A 21216-nucleotide genomic window follows, 5' to 3' on the forward strand; every position below is an offset into this window, starting at 1 on the left:
CTTGCTTGCTATCAGCATTCCTCCTCATTCTACTATTGTGAAGAGCTCTTTTGCTTAAGACTTGTATACCTATCAACATTCCAGAAGATCTGCTGGTTGGGATGCAGTTTCGCTCTGCTGATGCACACCAAAGTCTTGTTGTGGCATCAAGGCTTTGGGCTTCGCTTAGTGAGTGAATGGCTAGTTGATGCCAACCCAAGGGTGCAGTTGTCCTCAAGTGAAGCCCTTGTCCTGTGCTGCAGGACACCCTCCACTGCTCCGAGCCTGAAATAGGACCTCACAGAGGGCAGCTCATCTCTTCAAATTCAGTTCAGAGTTTGGCTCTTTCAGTCATGTTTTAAAAGGCAGACACAGGAGACTGAAAAATAACATCTTTATTTATGACTGAAGATGTGACAGCATTCACAAAATGCCAGGGAAAGCCATTCCTGTTCAATTTTTTAAATCTCAGAGCCTCTGAGGCCTGAACTTTCACTATATACCAGAAAAGAATGCCTCTCTTGAACAGACTTTCACACTAACCGTTATTTTTCTGTTTTCTCAGTGTCTAGTATTACTCATCCACGGTTTGTCCCATCCGGGCCTGACTTACACTTACCCAGTCTGCTCACCCGTCAAGTTTCTTGGGCTACTTGTAGGAGCCACAGCTCACATCAGTGTTCCCTCAGACAGAGGTAAGCAGGACATCTATGGGAGCCCCTTAGTGTTACGTTGTAAGTAATGATGGTAGCCAGGAAATAAGCAAAGGGTCTCATTAGGGAATCAGCAAATTAAAGCCTTAAATCTAAGGCAGACAACTCCATTTTCCTCAACTGAAATAGCAGGTTGGGTAATTTTTTATTTTACAAGAGATACTGTATTTTTTGTGTACACAGCATACAATGTTTAACTAGTTTTATTACGTATGTAAGTATACAAACCGATTTCGGGAAAACCTAGACTATTTCCCTAAATGATTGATATGGCCTAAAACAAAAGGGGGAAATAGGGAGGGGCACATATTAATAGCCCTTAGAATTTGAACAGAATGGGAAGACATCTATTTTCATAAAATCTTGGTGTAGATGCACCCCAAGGATGATCTGGCCTCAGTAAAGAGCTGAATTTTCCTGTACCTATACTGACCACAAGCAGGTCACCAAAAGCTGATTTTCAAGAGAGGAAATGGTGGTTGCTTGCATCCTAGGGCTTCTGATAGAAGCAGCAGCTCCATAGTCACCGAATGTATTGTACTTAACACAGCTTAGCTACATGGGTCCATGATGGTGTATGTCTTAGAACATATCCATTGGAAGTATTTATTGAATGCAAATCAGAAATTCATGAAACTAGAGGCCACTTACAACACAGGGAAGAGGACTGTCCCTGTATAAAGGGTTCACAATCTGAACTGGCCCTTTAAGACATTGAATAGGGTTCGAGAAACATTGTGACATTGAATAGGGTTAGAGAAACATTGTAAGCAAACAACTAAGTATGAAAAAACAAAATGTAGTACAATATATAATTATCAAATACTTTTTTTACTTTTAGGTAAGATTTTCAGAAAACCCAGGAATAGATTTTATATCAGAAAATGGCCCATATTGCCCCAAAATGTCTTTTGACTGGACAGTAAAATAATATTTGTTGGAAGCTAAAAACTGAGATAAAGTACAGGCCATTGGGAGTGGTAAAGCTTTAATTTCTCCAATTTTCTTCCAGATCAGCTTATTATTAGGGTTCTCATGGCACAGGAAGAGGTGGTAGCTTTCCACGGGGGCACACTTGGGATTGATTTTGGTTATGTTCCAAGTCAGGGCAATGCCCCTGGGTCTCAGCACCCGTTTTACTCTGAGCTCAGGCTTCTGGGGAGGAAGTGTGTCTCGGATTTTGTCTACCAGTTCAGGTAGTAGTGGTGGTGGTTCTGGGAGAGGTGGCAGGTGCTCAAAGGACTCAAGAACCTAAAACACATTTATAAAAAGTTTAGCAAGCTGAATTGGTGGGTTCTGATTTTTTTTAAGTGGTCAACTGCAGTTCTACAATATATATTTCCCATTCCTCAATCCATTTATCAAAATCATAAGAACAAAAGGATGCTTCAAGGATACATGAGGCTGGATCCAGTTTCTTTCAAGCATAAGCTTCTTTTAGAGTTAAGATCTCTACACTCTGGAATATCACTAATCCAGAATGGGTTAGGTCCCAGACATTCTGGAGAAATATTCCATCTCATTTCCAAACCTGTGTTCCCAAACATGAAAAGTGTGAGTGTAGGAGATCACCCATTTCCATCCACCTTCATCAACAATGGTTATTACTCTTAAAAATCTTTTCCAACTTGTTGGACTAAAAAATATAGTTGTTTTAATTCTGTAGCTTCTGGAAAATTCAATTAAATTATTATTATTTTTTGTTTGTTTGTTTGTTTTGTTTTGTTGCAGTACGCGGGCCTCTCACTGCTGTGGCCTCTCCCATTGCAAGCACAGGCTCCGGACGCGCAGGCTCAGCAGCCATGGCTCACGGGCCCAGCCGCTCCACGGCATGTGGGATCTTCCGGGATCTTCCCAGACCGGGGCACGAACCTGTGTCCCCTGCATCGGCAGGTGGACTCTCAACCACTGCGCCACCAGGGAAGCCCCAATTAAATTATTTTAATTGAGTAAATAAGTAGACTCACAATAGCACATTTAAAAAAGCATATTAAAGTGCTTTCTAAGATGAAATGTAACCCAAATGTTTCTTTATGAGTAAAATGGGTACTTCCACTCAATTTGGAATGAATATCCCTTACAGAACATTTCATATCAGTACCTGGGCTGCATTTTGTGCCACTGGGGTTGTCTCTTTTGAGATTGAAATAGCTTTCGTAGGTGGCTCAAGCGTGGATACTGGACTTTCTGTGAACAACAGAAGGTTTAAAAGTAAAATGTATCTGCAATAATCAATCCCATAGCCTTTAAAGCAAACAGTAGTTTACATCTTGGGTAGTAATTAAATGTGAACTAAAATTATAAAACTGTGAAATAAGAAGATAACTTTTGATATGCAAAGGTATCAAATATAGAGAATTTTTCTTTAATGTGACAAAAATTCCTCACTTAAGATAAACACTAATGTCATGATGCAACTGAGAACTAGGAAAAATTACCCATGGGAGAGGGATTCCTGCTTAGCAGTCTGAGAGGCAGATTTTGCTCTGTTAGGTCAACGAGGATGTTTGCAAACACAGAACTGTTTACAACCTATAAGAATGTGTGATACAAACAAGGCCTGGGAATTCAAACTAAAACTCATACAGGCTAGGGTTGGAGGTATCCCATGGTAAGCCTAGAAGGAATTAGACATCAATTGTGGACTACTGAAAGGGAGGGGGAGGGAGGAGAGACAGAAGAGAGAATGGAAGAAAGAGAGATGGTTAGAAGAAAGAAAAGGAGGAAAATAGAGAAAACGTGGGTGTGATGGAGAGAAAGAAAGTTTAGTAGGCGCAAGAATGGTTTGAGGACAACTGGGGAAAGTATCATGGGAATGGTAAGAAAAGGGGCTCCATGTTGGAAAGTAATAGGGCCAGACAGCTAAAAATGTCAGAAGTTTGAACATATCTAATAAGCAGCAAAAATCATTTTTAATCCACTGTGTGTGCAGTGATATAACTGTTTAACGTACTTTATGAATCTCCCCCAATAAAATTTTTTATTTGTACTTTTCTTTTAACTGACAAGGATAATTAAGATTCTGCACTGTTTCAAAGATAACGTATTAATCACTTTATTTACTGGTGTTAAAAATGTTTTTGTAAAGGTAATGATTTTACACTTTTAATTGTAAGAGAATCGATGCATGAGAGATTGGTTCAAGATGGCAGAGTAGAAGGATATGTGCTCACTCCCTCTTGCGAGAGCAGCGGAATCACAACTAACTGCTGAACACTCATCGACAGGAAGACACTGGAAGTCACCAAAAAAGACACCCCACATCCAAAGACAAAGGAGAAGCCGCAATGAGGCAGTAGGAGGGGCATAATCACAATGAAACCAAATCTCATAACCGCTGGGTGGGCGACTCACAAACTGGAGAACAATAATGCCACAGGAGACCATCCACTGGAGTGAAGGTTCTGAGCCCCACGTCAGGCTTCCCAACCTGGGGGTCCAGCAATGGGGGGAGGAATTCCTAGAGAATCACACTTTGAAGGCTAGTGGGATTTGATTGCAGAACTTTGACAGGACTGGGGGAAACAGGGACTCCCCTCTTGGAGGGCACACACAAAGTAGTGTGCACATCAGGACCCAGGGGAAGGATCAGTGACCCCATAGGAGACTGAACCAGACCTACCTGCTAGTGTTGGAGGGTCTCCTGCAGAGGTGGGGGGTGGCTGTGGCTCACTGTGGGAACAAGGACACTGGCAGCAGAAGTTCTGGGAAGTACTCCTTGGCGTGAGCCCTCCCAGGGTCTGTCATTAGCCCCACCAAAGAGCCGGGTAGGCTCCAGTGCTGGGTCGCCTCAGGCCAAACAACCAACAGTGAGGGAACCCAGCCCCACCCATCAGCAGACAAGCAGATTAAAGTTTTACTGAGCTCTACACACCAGAGCAACACCCAGCTCTACCCACCACCAGTCCCTTCCATCAGGAAGCTTGCACAAGCCTCTTAGATAGCCTCATCCACCAGAGGGCAGACAGCAGAAGCAAGAAGAATTAAAATTCTGCAGCCTGTGGAATGAAAACCATATTCACAGAAAGACAGACAAAACGAAAAGGCAGGGGACTATGTACCAGATGAAGAAACAAGATAAAACCCCAGAAAAACAACTAAATGAAGTGGAGATAGGCAACCTTCCAGAAAAAGAATTCAGAATAATGATAGTGAAGATGATCCAGGGCCTCAGAAAAAGAATGGAGGCAAAGATCGAGAAGATGCAAGAAATGTTTAATAAAGACCTAGAAGAATTAAAGAACAAACAAACAGAGATGAACAATACAATAACTGAAATGAAAAATAAACTAGAAAGAATCAATAGCAGAATAACTGAGGCAGAACAGATAAGCGACCTGGGAGATGAATGGTGGAATTCACCACCATGGAACAAAATAAAGAAAAAAGAATGAAAAGAAATGGAGACAGCTTAAGAGACCTCTGGGGGCTTCCCTGGTGGCACAGTGGTTGAGAGTCCGCCTGCCAATGCAGGGGACACGGGTTCATGCCCCAGTCTGGGAAGATCCCACATGCCACGGAGTGGCTGGGCCCATGAGCCATGGCTGCTGAGCCTGCGCATCCGGAGCCTGTGCTCCGCACCGGGAGAGGCCACAACAGTGAGAGGCCCACGTACCGCAAAAAAAAAAAAAAAAAAGAGACCTCTGGGACAACATTAAATGCACCAACATTTGCATTATCGGGGTCCCAGAAGGAGAAGATAGAAAGGACCCGAGAAACTGTTTACTGTCTTTACAGAAGAGATTACAGTCGAAAACTTCCCTAACATGGGAAAGGAAATAGCCAGCCAAGTCCAGGAAGCACAGAGTCCCAGGCAGGATAGATCCAAGGAGAAACAAGCTGAGACACACAGTAATCAAATTGACAAAAATGAAAGACAAAGAAAACTTACTGAAAGCAACAAGGGAAAAATGACAAGTAACATACAAGGGAACTCCCATAAGGTTAACAGCTGATTTCTCAGCAGAAACTCTACAAGCCAGAAGGGAGTGGCATGATATATTTAAAGCGATGAAAGGGAAGAAGCTACAACCAAGATTACTCTACCCGGCAAGGATCTCTTTCAGATTTGATGGAGAAATCAAAAGCTTTACAGACAAGCAAAAGCTAAGAGAATTCAGCATCGCTAAGAGAATTCAGCATCACCAAACCAGCTCTACAACAAATGCTAAAGGAACTTCTCTAAGTGGGAAACACAAAAGAAGAAAAGGACCTACAAAAACAAACCCATAACAATTAAGAAAATGATAATAGGAACATACATATCAATAATTACCTTAAATGTGAATGGATTGAATGCTCCAACCAAAAGACACAGGCTCGCTGAATGGACACAAAAACAAGACCCATATATATGCTGTGTACAAGAGACTCACTTCAGACCTAGGGACGCATACAGACTGAAAGTGAGGGGGTAGAAAAAGATATTCCATGCAAATGGAAATCAAAAGAAAGCTGGAGTAGCAATACTCATATCAGATAAAACAGACTTTAAAATAAACAATGTTATAAGAGACAAGGAAGGACACTACATAACGATCAAGGGATCAATCCAGGAAGAAGATATAACAATTATAAATATATATGCACCCAACATAGAAGCACCTCAATACATAAGGCAACTGTTAACACCTATAAAAGAGGAAATCGACAGTAACACAATAATAGTGGGGGACTTTAACACCTCCCTTACACCAATGGACAAATAATCGAGACAGAAAATTAATAAGGAAACACAAGCTTTAAATGACACATTAGACCAGATAGATTTAGTTGATATTTATAGGACATTCCATCCAAAAACAGCAGATTACACGTTCTTCTCAAGTGCACACGGAACATTCTCCAGGATAGATCACATCTTGGGTCACAAATCAAGGCTTGGTAAATTTAAGGAAATTGAAATCATATCAAACATCTTTTCCAACCACAATGCTTTGAGATTAGAAATAAATTACAGGGAAAAATGTAAAAAAACACAAACACATGGAGGAAAAACAATACGTTACTAAATAACCAAGAGATCACTGAAGAAATCAAAGAGGAAATCAAAAAATACCTAGAGACAAATAACAATGAAAACATGATGATCCAAAACCTATGGGATGCAGCAAAAGCAGTTCTAAGAGGGAAGTTTATAGCAGTGCAATCCTTCCTCAAGAAACAAGAAAAATCTCAAACAATCTAACCTTACACCTAAAGGAACTACAGAAAGAAGAACAAACAAAACACAAAATTAGTAGAAGGAAAGAAAACATAAAGATCAGAGCAGAAATAAGTGAAATAGAAACAAAGAAAACAATAGCAAAGATCAATAAAACTAAAAGCTGGTTCTTTGAGAAGATAATAAAATTGATAAACCTTTAGCCAGACTCAACAAGAAAAAGAGGGAGAGGACTCAAATCAATAAAATTAGAAATGAAAAAGGAGAAGTTACAACAGACATCACAGAAATATAAAGCATCATAAGTGACTACTACAAGCAACTCTATGCCAATAAAATGGACAACATGGAAGAAATGGACAAATTCTTAGAAAGATATAACCTTCCATGACCAAACCAGGAAGAAATAGAAAATATGAACAGACCAATCACAAGTAATGAAATTGAAACTGTGATTAAAACTCTTCCAACAGGGCTTCCCTGGTGGTGCAGTGGTTGAGTCCGCCTGCCGATGCAGGGGACATGGGTTCGTGCCCCGGTCTGGGAAGATCCCACATGCTGCGGAGCAGCTAGGCCCGTGAGCCATGGCTGCTGAGCCTGCACATCCGGAGCTCCACAATGGGAGAGGCCACAAGAGTGAGAGGCCCATGTAACACACACACACACACACACACACACACACACACAAATTCTTCCAACAAACCAAAGTCCAGGACTGTCCAGGACCAGAAGGCTTCACAGGTGAATTCTATCAAACATTTAGAGAAGAGCTAAGACCCATCCTTCTCAAACTCTTCCAAAAAACTGCAGGCAAGTGAACACTCCCAAACTCATTCTCCAAGGCCACCATCACCCTGATACCAAAACCAGAGATACTACAAAAAAAGAAAATTACAGACCAATATCACTGATGAATATAGATGCAAAAATCCACAACAAAAGAATCCAACAACAAGTTAAAAGGATCATACACCATAATCAAGTGGGATTTATCGCAGGGATGCAAGGATTTTTCAATATAGGCATATCAATCAGTGTGATATACCATATTAACAAATTGAATAAAAGCCATATGATCTCAATAGATGCAGAAAAAGCTTTTGACAAAATTCAACACCCATTTATGATAAAAACTCTCCAGAAAGTGGACATAGAGGGAAACTCAACATAATAAAGGCCATATACAACAAACCCATAGCAAACATCATTCTCAATGGTGAAAAACTGAAAGCATTTCCTCTAAGATGAGGAACAAGAAATGTATGTCCACTCTTGCCACTATTATTCAACATAGTTTTGGAAGTCCTAGACACAGCAATCAGAGAAGAAAAAGAAATAAAAGGAATACAAATTGGAAGAAAAAAGTAAAACTGTCACTGCTTGCAGATAACATGATACTAACATAGAGAATCCTAACAATGCCACCAGAAAACTACTAGAGCTAACCAATGAATTCGGTAAAGTTGCAGGATACAAAACTAATGCAAAGAAATCTCTTGCATTCCTATATACTAACAACAAGAGATCAGAAAGAGAAATTAAGGAAACAATCCCATTTACCACTGCAACAAAAAGAATAAAATACCTAGGAATAAACCTACCTAAGGAGGTAAAAGACCTGTACTCAGAAAACTATAAGACACTGATGAAAGAAATCTAGGATAACACAAACAGATGGAGAGCTATACCATGTGCTTGGATTGGAAGAATCAATCAGTGTGAAAATGACTATACTACTCAAAGCAATCTACAGAATCAATGCAATCCCTATCAAATTACCAGTGACATTTTTTACAGAACTAGAACAAAAAATCTTAAAATGTGTATGGAGACACAAAGGACCCTGAATAGCCAAAGCAGTCTTGAGGGAATAAAATGGAGCAGGAGGAATCAGACTCCCTGACTTCAGATTATACTACAAAGCTACAGTAATCAAGACAATATGGTACTGGCACAAACACAGAAATATAGTTCAATGGAACAGGATAGAAAGCTCAGAGATAAACCCATGCACCTATGGTCAACTAATCTATGACAAAGGAGACAAGGATATACAATTGAGAAAAGACAGCCTCTTCAATAAGTGGTGCTGGGAAAACTGGACAGCTACATGTTAAAGAATGAAATTAGAACATTCCCTAACACCATACACAAAAATAAACTCAAAATGGATTAAAGACCTAAATTTAGGACTGGACACTATAAAAATCTTAGAGGAAAACATAGGAAGAACACTCTTTGACATAAATCACAGCAAGATCTTTTCTGACCCACTTCCTAGAGTAATGGAAATAAAAACAAACATAAATAAATGGGACCTAATGAAACTTAAAAGCTTTTGCACAGCAAAGGGGACTATAACAAAAGGAAAAGACAACCCTCAGAATAGGAGAAAATATTTGAAAATGAACCAATGGATGAAGGATTAATCTCCAAAATATATAAACAGCTCATGCAGCTCAATGTTAAAAAAACAAACAACCCAATAAAAAAAATGGGCAGGGGCTTCCCTAGTGGCGCAGTGGTTGAGAGTTTGCCTGCCGATGCAGGGGACATGGGTTCGTGCCCCGGTCGGGGAAGATCCCACATGCCGTGGAGCGGCTGGGCACATGAGCCATGGCCGCTGAGCCTGCACATCCGGAGCCTGTGCTCCACAATGGGAAAGGCCACAACAGTGAAAGGCCTGCGTACCGCAAAAAATAAATAAATAAATAAATAAGGGCAGAAGACCTAAATAGACATCTCTCCAAAGAAGACATACAGATGGCCAAGAGGCAAATGAAAAGCTGCTCAACATCACTAATCATTAGAGAAATGCAAATTAAAACTACAGTGAGGTATCACCTCCACCAGTTAGAATGGGCATCATCAGAAAATCCACAAACAACAAATGCTGGGGAGGGTGTGGAGAAAAGGGAACCCTCTTGCACTGTTGGTGGGAATGTAAATTGATAGAGCCACTATGGAGAACAGTATGGAGGTTCCTTAAAAAACTAAAAATAGAACTACCATATGACCCATCAATCCCACTACTGGACATATACCCTGAGAAAACCATAATTCAAAAAGAGTCATGTACCACAATGTCCATTGCAGCTCTATTTACTATAGCCAGGATATGGAAGCAACCTAAGTGTCCATCAACAGATGAATGGATAAAGATGTGGCACATATATACAATGGAATATTACTCAGCCATAAAAAGGAATGAAATTGGGTCATTTGTAGAGACATGGATGGACCTAGAGACTGTCATACAGAGTGAAGTAAGTCAGAAAGAGAAAAACCAATATCATATATTAATGCATATATGTGGAATCTAGAAAAATGGTGCAAATGAACCTGTTTGCAAGACAGAAATAGAGACATAGATGTAGAGAACAAACCTATGGATACCAAGGGGGGAAAGTGGGGGGGTGGGTGGGATGAACTGGGAGATTGGGATTGACATATATACACTAATATGTATAAAACATAACTAATAAGAACCTGCTGTATAAGAAATAAATTTTAAAAATTACAAATTGTAAGAGAATCTATACACCCTTTTTAACTGGTTTGTTAATTAGAACTAGATTTGTGAAATCATAATCTGCAGGTTAATCAATGCACAAGAGCTGACACAAATAACCTCCTTTAAATTTTCAAGTGAACAGTTTCATACAAAAAAAATTCTAATAGATATAAACTTCCCATAACTAACATTCCTTCTTTCAAGGTAGTAAGTCAACAAGCCCTTGGCAAATTAAAACAGGCTAAGACAGAAACTCAACTTTATGATAAGAGACAAAACAGGACTTTTATCCCAAACCAGTTTATGTTTAGATCCTTTGTGTCACCAATGTCAATGTCTTGTAAATACTCTGCAGCTTTTATCCTTATCTATATAAAAATGAGTAACGGTTACTTTTTTAAAATTTATTTTATGTTTTTTGGCTGTGTTGGGTCTTGGCTGCTGCGCGCAGGCTTTCCCTAGTTGCGGCAAGTGGGGGCTACTCTTTGTTGTGGTGCGTGGGCTTCTCATTACGGTGGCTTCTCTTGTTGTGAGGCACAGGCTCTAGGTGCGCAAGCTTCAGTAGCTGCAGCACGTGGGTTCAGTAGTTGCGACACACGGGCTCTAGAACGCAGGCTCAGTAGTTGTGGTGCACAGGCTTAGTTGCTCCATGGCAATGTGGGATCTTCCCGGACCAGGGATAGAACCCGTGTCCCCAGCACTGGCAGGTGGATTCTTAACCACTGCGCCACCAGGGAAGTCCCAGTAATGGTTACTTTAGCACTTTGTATTCTCAAAGCAACAGGAGCCAGTACCCGATTAATTTTAAGGTTCCTCCTCATTAAACTGCTAGGTGAGAATTGTGGCCTCTGGTCTCAACTTACCCCTTTGGTGTTTGACCTTTCAGATCCTTTGCTGCATGTATATGCACATGTAGATGCACGTTCACTTATGTAAATATTTATATGATAGACATGATTTTTAAAGTTTGTATTTAAAAATTAACTATTCAGATATAACCTACATACAATAAAATGTACCCATTTTAGTTTTTTAGATTTTTTTGGTGTGGACCTTTTTTTTTTTTTTTTCCATTTTTTTTTATTAGTTTCTGCTTTATAACAAAGTGAATCAGTCATACATATACATCTGTTCCCACATCCCCTCCCTCATGCATCTCCCTCCCTCCCACCCTCCCCATCCCTCCCCTCCAGGCAGTCACAAAGCACCGAGCTGATCTCCCTGTGCTCTGCGGCTGCTTCCCACTATCTATCTAGCCTACGTTTGGTAGTGTATATATGTCCATGCCTCTCTTTCGCTTTGTCACAGCTTACCCTTCCCCCTCCCCATATCCTCAAGTCCATTCTCAAGTAGGTCTGTGTCTTTATTCCCGTTTTACCCCTAGGTTCTTCATGACATTTTTTTTTCTTATATTCCATATATATGTGTTAGCATACGGTATTTGTCTTTCTCTTTCTGACTTACTTCACTCTGTATGACAGACTCTAGGTCTATCCACCTCATTACAAATAGCTCAGTTTCGTTTCTTTTTATGGCTGAGTAATATTCCATTGTATATATGTGCCACATCTTCTTTATCCATTCATCTGTCGATGGACACTTAGGTTGCTTCCATGATGTGGACCATTTTTAAAGTCTTTATTGAATTTGTTACAATATTGCTTCTGTTTTCTGTTTTGGATTTTTGGCCACAAGGCATGTGGGATCTTAGCTCCCCAACCAGAGATCGAACCCACAACCCCTGCATTGGAAGGTGAAGTCTTAACCACTAGACCACCAGGGAAGTCCCCCAAATGTACCCATTTTAAATGTGCCATTCATTGGGTTTTGACAAATGTACAGTTGTGAAACCACCACCAAAATCAAGACAGAATGTTTTTATTACCCCAAATAGTGTCCCTTCTGGTAATATGGAAGAACAAATCTGACTCCACATTGGATCTGTTTCTTTTACTTTAACCTTTGTATTCTGTTGATTTTGCTACAAGTTAAAAATGTTGCCGGTAGCCTGAAATATACAGGATAGCTCTTTCTCAAGGTCCTGACCTTAAAAGATATAACACTTATCCATTTAAATAGAGGTAAAAAGGTGTAGAACAGAGAATAACATTTGTCTTGTTGGAGGTTTATAGCAACATTGTGAAATGACCTACTGGACAGCTAGCTGCCAAGAACAAAGGATTCCAGCCCCAAGAAGTTTGCAGCAACCAACCACACACCCTTCTTCTTTTAGTATAAAAGAAGCCTGAATTCTAATTCGGAGATGGTTCTTTGGGACACTAGTCCACCATCTTCTCGGTCTGCTGTCACCATTCCTTGACCCAACAACTCATCTCTTGATTTATTGGTCTGTTGTGCAGCGAGCAGTATGAACTTGGTCTTGGTAACATTCTCAATCCCTCTCTCACCGCTGGCCCCATGAAACCACAGGTCTGTTGTCACTAAAGATTAGATTGGCCTTTTCTAGAATTTGACATAAAGCAAATCACACAGTACGTACAATTCTTTTGCCCAACATTTTGTTTCTGAGATTCATCAATGTTGTTGCATATAATAATATTTTGTTCATTTTTATTGTTGACTAGTACTTAGCTGTAGAGATAGATATGCCACAACCTATTTATCTATTGATGGACATTTGGACTGTTTATAGTTCAGTGCTATTATGAATAAAGTTGCTATGAACATTTGTGTAAAAGTCTTTGTGTAGATGTAGGTTTTCATTTGTCTTGGATAAATACCTAAAGGTGGAATAATAGTGTCATTTGATAAGAGTATAGCTAATGTTTTGAGAAACTGCCAGACCACTTCCAAAGTGGTTTCACCATTTTACACTCCTACCAGCAAAACATGAAAAATTCCAGGTCACTACACATCCTCACCAACACTTGTATATTTTCAGTTGTTTTCATTTTAGCCATTTTAGTGGATGTGTTGTGGTATCTCATTGTGGTCTTAACTTCCCTAATGAATAACAATGTTGAGGATGTCTTGTGTTTATTTGCCATCCCCATATCTTCTCTAGTGAAGCATCATCTACTTTCTTTGGGTTTAATTTGCTCTTTTTATACTAGCATCTTAATGCAGAATCTTAGATTATTCATTTTAGACTTTCCATTTTTCCTACTATAAACATTTAATGCTAGCAATTTCCTTCTAAGCACTGCTTTAGCTGCATTCCTCAGATTTTGATATGCTGTGTTTTCATTTTCATTCAGTTCAAAATATTTTTAAACTTTCCTTTTGATTTCTTCTTTGACTCATGGGTTATCTAGAAATGTAATCTTTAGCTTCCAAATATCTAGGGATTTCCCAACTAGCTTTTTGTTATTACTAATTTAATTGTATCTGTAATCATACAGAGTATGTTCTCTAAACTTTTACATATACTGAGACTAGTTTTATGGTCCAGAACCTGATATGTTTCATATGCACTTAAAATGAATGTGTATTCTTCTGTGGCTGGGTTTGAGTGTTCTATAAATGTCAAGCAGGTTAAGTTGGTTGATAGTATTGCCCAGGCTTCCAAAACTTTACTGACTACATATTATATCGATTACTGAGAAGGGAGTGTTGGAACCTCCAATTATAATTGTCTACTTATAATTTCAGTCTGATCAGTTTTTATATCAGGAATTTTGAAGTTCTACTATTATATGCATAAACGTAGGTTTAGTGTGTCTTTCTGATGAAATTATTGCTTTACTGTTACGAAATAGCCTTCTTTATCCCTGTAATATTCCTTGTTCTGAAGTCTATCTGATAATAATATAGTTACTCTAGCTTTCTTATGATTAGTGTTTGTATGTTTTTTTTGTTTTTTTGGGGTTTTTTGCGGTATGCAGGCCCCTCACTGTTATGGCCCCTCCCACTGCGGAGCACAGGCTCCGACGCGCAGGCTCAGCGGTCATGGCTCACAGGCCCAGCCACTCTGCGGCGTGTGGGATCTTCCCAGACCGGGGCACAAACCCGTGTCCCCTGCATTGGCAGGCGGACTCCCAACCACTGCGCCACCAGGGAAGCCCTGTTTGTATGTTTTTGCATGGCTTATCTTCTTACATCCTTTTAATTTTAACCTATCCATATATTTATATTTAACGTACATCATGTAGTTGTCACATAGTTGGGTCTTGTTTTATTATCCAGTCCAACAATGTGTGCTTTTTAATGGAGTGTTTAGACCCTCAATACTTATTCTAAGTATCAATATGGTTGGGTTTAAATCTACCATCCTGTAATTTGTTCTCTATTTAGTGTCATTTGTTCTTTGCACCTTCTCTTGGATAGAGTATTTTAAAAATTCCATTTTACCTCCACTATTGGTCTATCAGCCATACTTGCACTTAAAAAAATATTGCTCTAGGCACTGCCGTATGTTTGTATCTAGTATCTTTTTTTTTTTTCTTGCGGTACGTGGGCCTCTCACTGTTGTGGCCTCTCCCATTGCGGAGCACAGGCTCTGGACGCGCAGGCCCAGCGGCCATGGCTCACAGGCCTAGCCGCTCTGTGGCATGTGGGATCCCCCCAGACCGGGGCACAAACCTGTGTCCCCTGCATTGGCAGGTGGACTCTCAACCACTGCGCCACCAGGGAAGCCCCAAGTATCTTTAATAATGTATAGTCTATCCTCAAATAACATTATACTACTCATAATGTAACACCCTTACAGCCAGCATACTTCCATTCCTCTGACCACCTTTCACACTACTGTTGGCATACATTAGCTTCTACATAAATTATAAACTCCAAAACATACTGTTACATTCCTCTGTGTAGATCCACTTTCCATCTTATATTTTCCCTTCGCTTGAAGAACTTCCTTTATTTTTGACAGTGAACGTCTGCTGGCAACAACTTTTGTTTATCTTAATAAACAGAAGTCTTAATTTTGCTTTCATGTTTATAAGTTATATTAGCTGGATATAGAATTCTAGTTTGACAATTATTTTCCCCCAGCCTTTTAATAATGCCATTTGATTTGTTTGCATAGTTCCAATTGAGAAAACTGTGCGTTCTTTTTTCTTCCCTATATATCCTATATATATGGTGTCTTTCTGATTGCTCTAAAGTTGTTGCTGTTAATCACTGGTTTTCAGGAACTGATTATCATGTTCCTTGACATGGTTTCCTTTGTATTTATCCTGCCTGCAGAGTATTGAAGTTCTTGGTTATGATGGGCTTGTACTTTTCATTAAATCTGTAAAACTTTTGACCATACATGTATGTTAGACCACTTGATATTGTCCCACAGTTTACTAAAGGTCTGATTCCTTTTTCCCAGTCTTTTTTCTTTTCTTTTCATATTCTTTCTTTAATTTGTGTAGTTTCTTTCCAAATTATACGGTCAGATACTATTTCTTCCAGTATACCGATTTGTTTTTCTTTCTCTGGTGTTTAATAAGCTATTTATTCCATCCACTGAACTTCAAGTATTTTTATTTCATTTGGTTCTCTTTTATTTCTCTTATTATGTTCATGTTTTCCTTTAAATCTCTGACTGTACTTCTATCAGTTCTTTTATGGTCCTTGTCTGTTAATTCTGTCATCTGTCATTTCTAGGTTTGCTTCTTTTGACTGATTTTTCTCCTGGTTATGGATTCCATTTTTCTTCCTCACATCTTGAGTGACTTTTTAAAATTGGATGATGGATATTATGAATTTTACATGGTTGTGAGTTGAATTCTGAGTTCAGTTTTATTAGGGCAATGCTAGAGTTGCCTTTGCTCCAAGATGAGTTTACACCTGTATATTCAGTAAGAATCTACCACGATGGCTGGTCAGACCTGAAACATTTCCCACTGCTGTTTGAGCTCTGAAAATTGTTTAGTGTAAAGGTCCTTGGTCATTCTCTGCCCAGACTCATGCAATTTCACTCTGCATGTGTGACTTAATATTTCAGCAAAGACTCAAAAGGACTCCTATGCTAACCTCTTGGAGCTCTTTCTCCAAGTGGCTTCCTCATCTGATAGTACTCTTCCCCTCATTCCAGTTGCCTCAGCCTCTCTGAATGCCAATCTCTCTTTACCTCAGCAAGACAGCCATTCTCTGCTTGGGATCTCCATCAGTGCACCACAATCTAGGAAGAAAGCTGGTGCAGCCCATAGGGCTCATCTCATGCATTTCCCTTCTCTAAAGGACTGCAGTCCTGTACTGCAATATCTAAAAATTATTTTCTTGTATCTTGTTTCTTATATCTTGTTTAGTTTTCTACTTGTTTACTGAAGAAAAGTTAAGTCTGAGCCCATTTACTCCACCATGACTCTACATATATACTTTTATAACTTTTTTCTCGTTATATTATTAACATGTTTACATCAATACATATACTTCCTCAACATTATTTTTAATGGTTGAATATGGTTGTACCATATAAATCTAATTTTTGTAATTAATTCCTTATTCCTAGAAATTTAAGGGTTTCCAAAGTTTTATATTTCATGAATAGCACTGCAATGAACATTTTCATATTTCCCCTATACTTTATTTTCTTCAGGTAACTATTTAAAGAATTGAGTCACAAGGCTTGCATATTTGTAAAGTTTTTTTTTTTTTTTTTTTTTTTTTTGGTGGTACGCGGGCTTCTCACTGCTGTGGCCTCTCCCGTTGCGGAGCACAGGCTCCGGATGTGCAGGCTCAGCGGCCATGGCGCACGGACCCAGCCGCTCCGCGGCATGTGGGATCTTCCCAAACCGGGGCACGAACCTGTGTCCCCTGCATCGGCAGGCGGACTCTCAACCACTGCGCCACCAGGGAAGCCCTGTAAAGTTTTGATATTGACAGAATGTCTTCCAGGAAGATTAATTTACACTCCCATTCACAGTATATAAACTTACATTTCTTTTAAAACTATTTAGTGGAAAATCTGCATTAATTCAACCTTTTTTTTTTGGAACGTATGCTGTGTGCCAAGCACTGTGCTAAAAAGATGAAAACGTACAGATTAATAAAAACATTAATGCTGCTGAAACGAATTTCAAGTCCTTTTAGGAAAACAGATATGTAAAGAAACAATGAAATAAAGGTATAGTATAGGCATGCACAAAATACCAAGGGTAAGGAGAGCAAAGATGACAATTTCTGCCAGAACAGTTTGTCACAAGTGTCTAAACTGAACATTGAAGGATGAGAAGTGGGGTCATCAGACAAGCCTGGGGAGGTACAGAGGGGAGAGCATTCCTGGCAAAGAGAACAGGATATGTGGTGATGGCAAGGAGAGAAGAAGCACTACCTACTGAGAAGCCATCAAGGAAGAGGTAAGGAATCTGTCGAAGATAAACCTAGAAACATTTTCAGGGTCTAAGTCATTAAGAATTTTGTATATCTTGTTAAAGAATTTGGATTTTATCCTAAAGACAAAAACATAACCAGATTTGTATACAGGAAATAATATTTTAGTGGCAACTTAGAAGATTCATTAAAAGCAGTAAGGTAGGGCAGCAATATTAGTTATTAAGTTATGGCAATAGACTAAAGATGATAGAATTCTGAAATAAGGAAATATATGGACTACATCTGTTAGCTTTTCGGGAGACAACTGATGAGCTTGAAAGCTGACTACATAGTGGAATGAGGCATATCTATGAGTCAAAAGTGACTTTTACTTCTGGCTTGAGAAACTGGATGAGTTGGTGATACCATTCATCAAGCCTGGGAATATGAGAAACGGTCCAAGTTTCATCTGACTAACTAACTATACCCTTGTTCAGAACTGAACATTTTACAAGACAGATTCACATTCACATTATCATGAGTTAGGATCATGAATTGGCATGATCTATCTTTCCAACTGCTCGATTTCAAAGTGAAGCCCCCCTCAACCCCATTACAGGTATAACTTATTTTATCAAGCACTGAATGAATCTGTGTTTTTATTTTACTGCAACTCGAATCCTGTATCGTGTAGTTTAAAAAATATTTAGTAATCTTAATCATTAAAATTAATGTTAAAATTGTTCATCATTAATGATACTTCCTTATGGACTCCAATTTCATTTTTTAATTCATTCTAATCTTCATGAAATTGGAAACTGAAGGGTTTTTTGATTCTATCATGGGGTGCCTAAAGATTCCAATGGTTCCAACCTTTGTTTGGATCCACAGTTGAGATCGGAGAATGAACTGGACTATATAGTTCCTGTAGTAATCTCCATTTTTTAATATTAATTTACTAATGCTAATAAGTGGAATCAAATATTTCATCAAAAGAGTACCATAAACATTCAAGTGCAATTAAGAGATGAAACCTTATGATTGATTACCAGCCCCAGAAGACTCTATTTTACTTCTTTTTGTTTAAATCTGAGAAAGAGGACACTGCTGTCACTCTCCCTCTGCATTTTCATGTTATGCCCTAGCATCCTCTCACAGCCAGTATTGCTATGGTTAAGGAAAAAAGGTGTGTCTCACAGGTAGAAAAGAGATTTCTAATAGTCCCAAGCAACCCAGATGTCTTTCAGTGAGTGAATGGATAAACTATTACACATCCACACCATGGAATGCTACTCAGCAATAAAAAGGAATAGTTACTAAACAACTTGGATGACCCTTGGGGGAAATTAAGCTAAGGGAAAGAAGCCAGTATCAGAAGGATACATATTATATCACATTTATATAACATCCATGAAACAACATATAATTATAATAGTGAGGGACAGATTAGTGGTTGCCAGGGTTTAGGGGCTGGGAGCAAACTCTAAAAAAATCCTATAGAGGGGTAGCATGAGGGAACCTTGTAGTGATAGAACAGCTGTATATTTTGAGTGTGGTGGCAGTTACATAAATCTACACACGTGATAAAACTGCATAGAGCTACTAAATACACACACTAACACACACACAAAAAAACTTCATAAATGGGTCAAATGTATTTTGAGTTGTTACCCTTCCCTCTTCCTTGAAAAAGACAAATCCTTTACCTGTGTTGCAGTTTGACAGGCCTTCTTTCGTTAGATCAATCACAGAATCAAGTTTCTTCTCTTTAGCCTGAAAAGTTGTTAAAAAAGATTTTGCCTCAACAGAAAATGTTTTTTAAATATAAAACACATATCATTTAAAATTACCATTTAGAAGCTAGAGATTGAACATTCTATAAGTCTTACAGCTTAATTTAACTCTACTATGAAAGAGAAGCTCGTGAAATACTATATGGTTTCAGTGAATATAACTAAGCAGAGTCTAAATGAGTTAATTTGGCAATAAATATGGTTGTGAAATATGTTTATCATTAGCTGTTTGCTTTTAATGTTTAAGCTGGACTGGAGCCTGGTCACACTAACTAGGAGACATTAATTTCTCAGAGAATGAATCTCCCAAAGAATGAATGACAAAGATGAGTCATCCAACATGTAGCAACACTAAAGTTCCTAGAACTAACATATTCAAATAAACAATATTCAGAGACAATATTTAGTACCTACCATAGCTTCAGTTTCAGCATCAGGTGAATTGTTAGAATTTCCTGATGTAATTTTTCCAGTATCTGAAAGAAAATTATTAAAATATGAGCATTTGACAAGTTTATTAACTATTAAATATTTATGGACTTTATAATATGTGAATGCTGAAACAATAATAATGGGGATGCTAATTAACCATTATATAATCATAAAAAATGTAACTCAATCGACTTTACTTATTCCAAAGACCAATGAACCAGTCTAAAAAAAGCAAACTCTAACCTTGGTTCAAAAGATTTTTTCATTCTGCAACTTTACAGCTATATTAGTAACTCTTTTTTGAGTAGCTATCTGTAAACTACTATAGCATTTGAGGAAATAACTTGGAAATTTACACATTTTTTATTCATAGTATCTTTAGACTAGACCACCTGAGATGGCTGAGGAGGATTCTTCACAGAACCAGTAAAAGCCTGAGATAAATGCTTAATATCCCTTAACTATTTGATTTACAATGTTAACAGCCCAAATCATGGTGGCAATTAAGTAGCTATATAAGTGCAGACAAAGCTTTCTGAAATTAAGATGCAAATTAAACTCTCTAATATATAGTAAAAATGAAAAGGAAATGGGGAATTTTGAAGGAGAAATTATGAGCCAAAAAAGATAGCTATTTTAAGGGAAAGGAAATTTATTGGAAATCTAAGGTTAAAGATTTTTACATTAAGTGTAATGAGAAACTCTAAAGAGTAACAGAAGTATTATTTAATAAGTTTAAAAAAATCAAAGATACTAAAGATTAGCCAAACTAGTAGACTATAACTCGATAAAACAAAAGACAAACAAAAAATAAACCATCACTATCAGCAACAAGACCAGAGTAAACAAGTACAAATAACGGATATGAAAGGTAAGTAATTTTATAATTTACAAAGCCATTAAACACAGTAAAGAAACAAAAGGCCATAAATTGATAAACACAAGGTTAATAAGAAACCTCAATTTTATTAATCAATCACTGATTTATTCAGGTAATATTAATCACAGATATAAACATTTTTGAAAGTAGAATTAAAACTTTTATTTTATTAAAAGATAATATTCAATTCTCTATTTTAAACAAATACTGATTTGAGGCTTTCTGATTTGATAGGTCATATTTTAAGATACCTGTTGGATCTGATGTAATTGAAGTTGTCAAATTAGGACTTTTCACAGAAATCAACATGATATCATCATTACTGAAATAAATAAATAAAATAAACGTGATTATGCTGAGACGTGCAATCAATGGTTTTAATTCTTCTAATTTAACATTTCATAACTGATATGTTTTAATCTAACAATGGGGAGGATGTGGAATGAAAATGATAAAACCAAGTACCCAAGAAACCCTGTGTATAGTCAATTATTTATATGACCGAAAGTTCATGATATACAATAAACATAGAC

General features: G+C 38.2%; 1 protein-coding gene across 3 annotated transcripts in view; it reads right to left on the reverse strand.

Moving 5' to 3' along the window:
- Positions 1–1529: 1529 nt before the first annotated feature.
- ATF7IP2 (activating transcription factor 7 interacting protein 2) overlaps positions 1530–21216 on the reverse strand; it is a 55875-nt gene continuing 36188 nt past the window's right edge. For all 3 annotated transcript variants that reach the window (XM_060120490.1, XM_060120488.1, XM_060120489.1), the window contains 5 exons: positions 20935–21005; positions 19786–19847; positions 19285–19351; positions 2794–2879; positions 1530–1943 (listed from right to left, as the gene is read on the reverse strand). In XM_060120490.1, coding sequence (XP_059976473.1) covers positions 1530–1943; positions 2794–2879; positions 19285–19351; positions 19786–19847; positions 20935–21005 — 700 coding nt within the window. The remainder of the gene's footprint in view (positions 1944–2793; positions 2880–19284; positions 19352–19785; positions 19848–20934; positions 21006–21216) is intronic.

The sequence above is a fragment of the Mesoplodon densirostris genome, chromosome 16, assembly GCF_025265405.1.
Source record: "Mesoplodon densirostris isolate mMesDen1 chromosome 16, mMesDen1 primary haplotype, whole genome shotgun sequence".
NCBI lineage: Eukaryota > Metazoa > Chordata > Mammalia > Artiodactyla > Ziphiidae > Mesoplodon > Mesoplodon densirostris.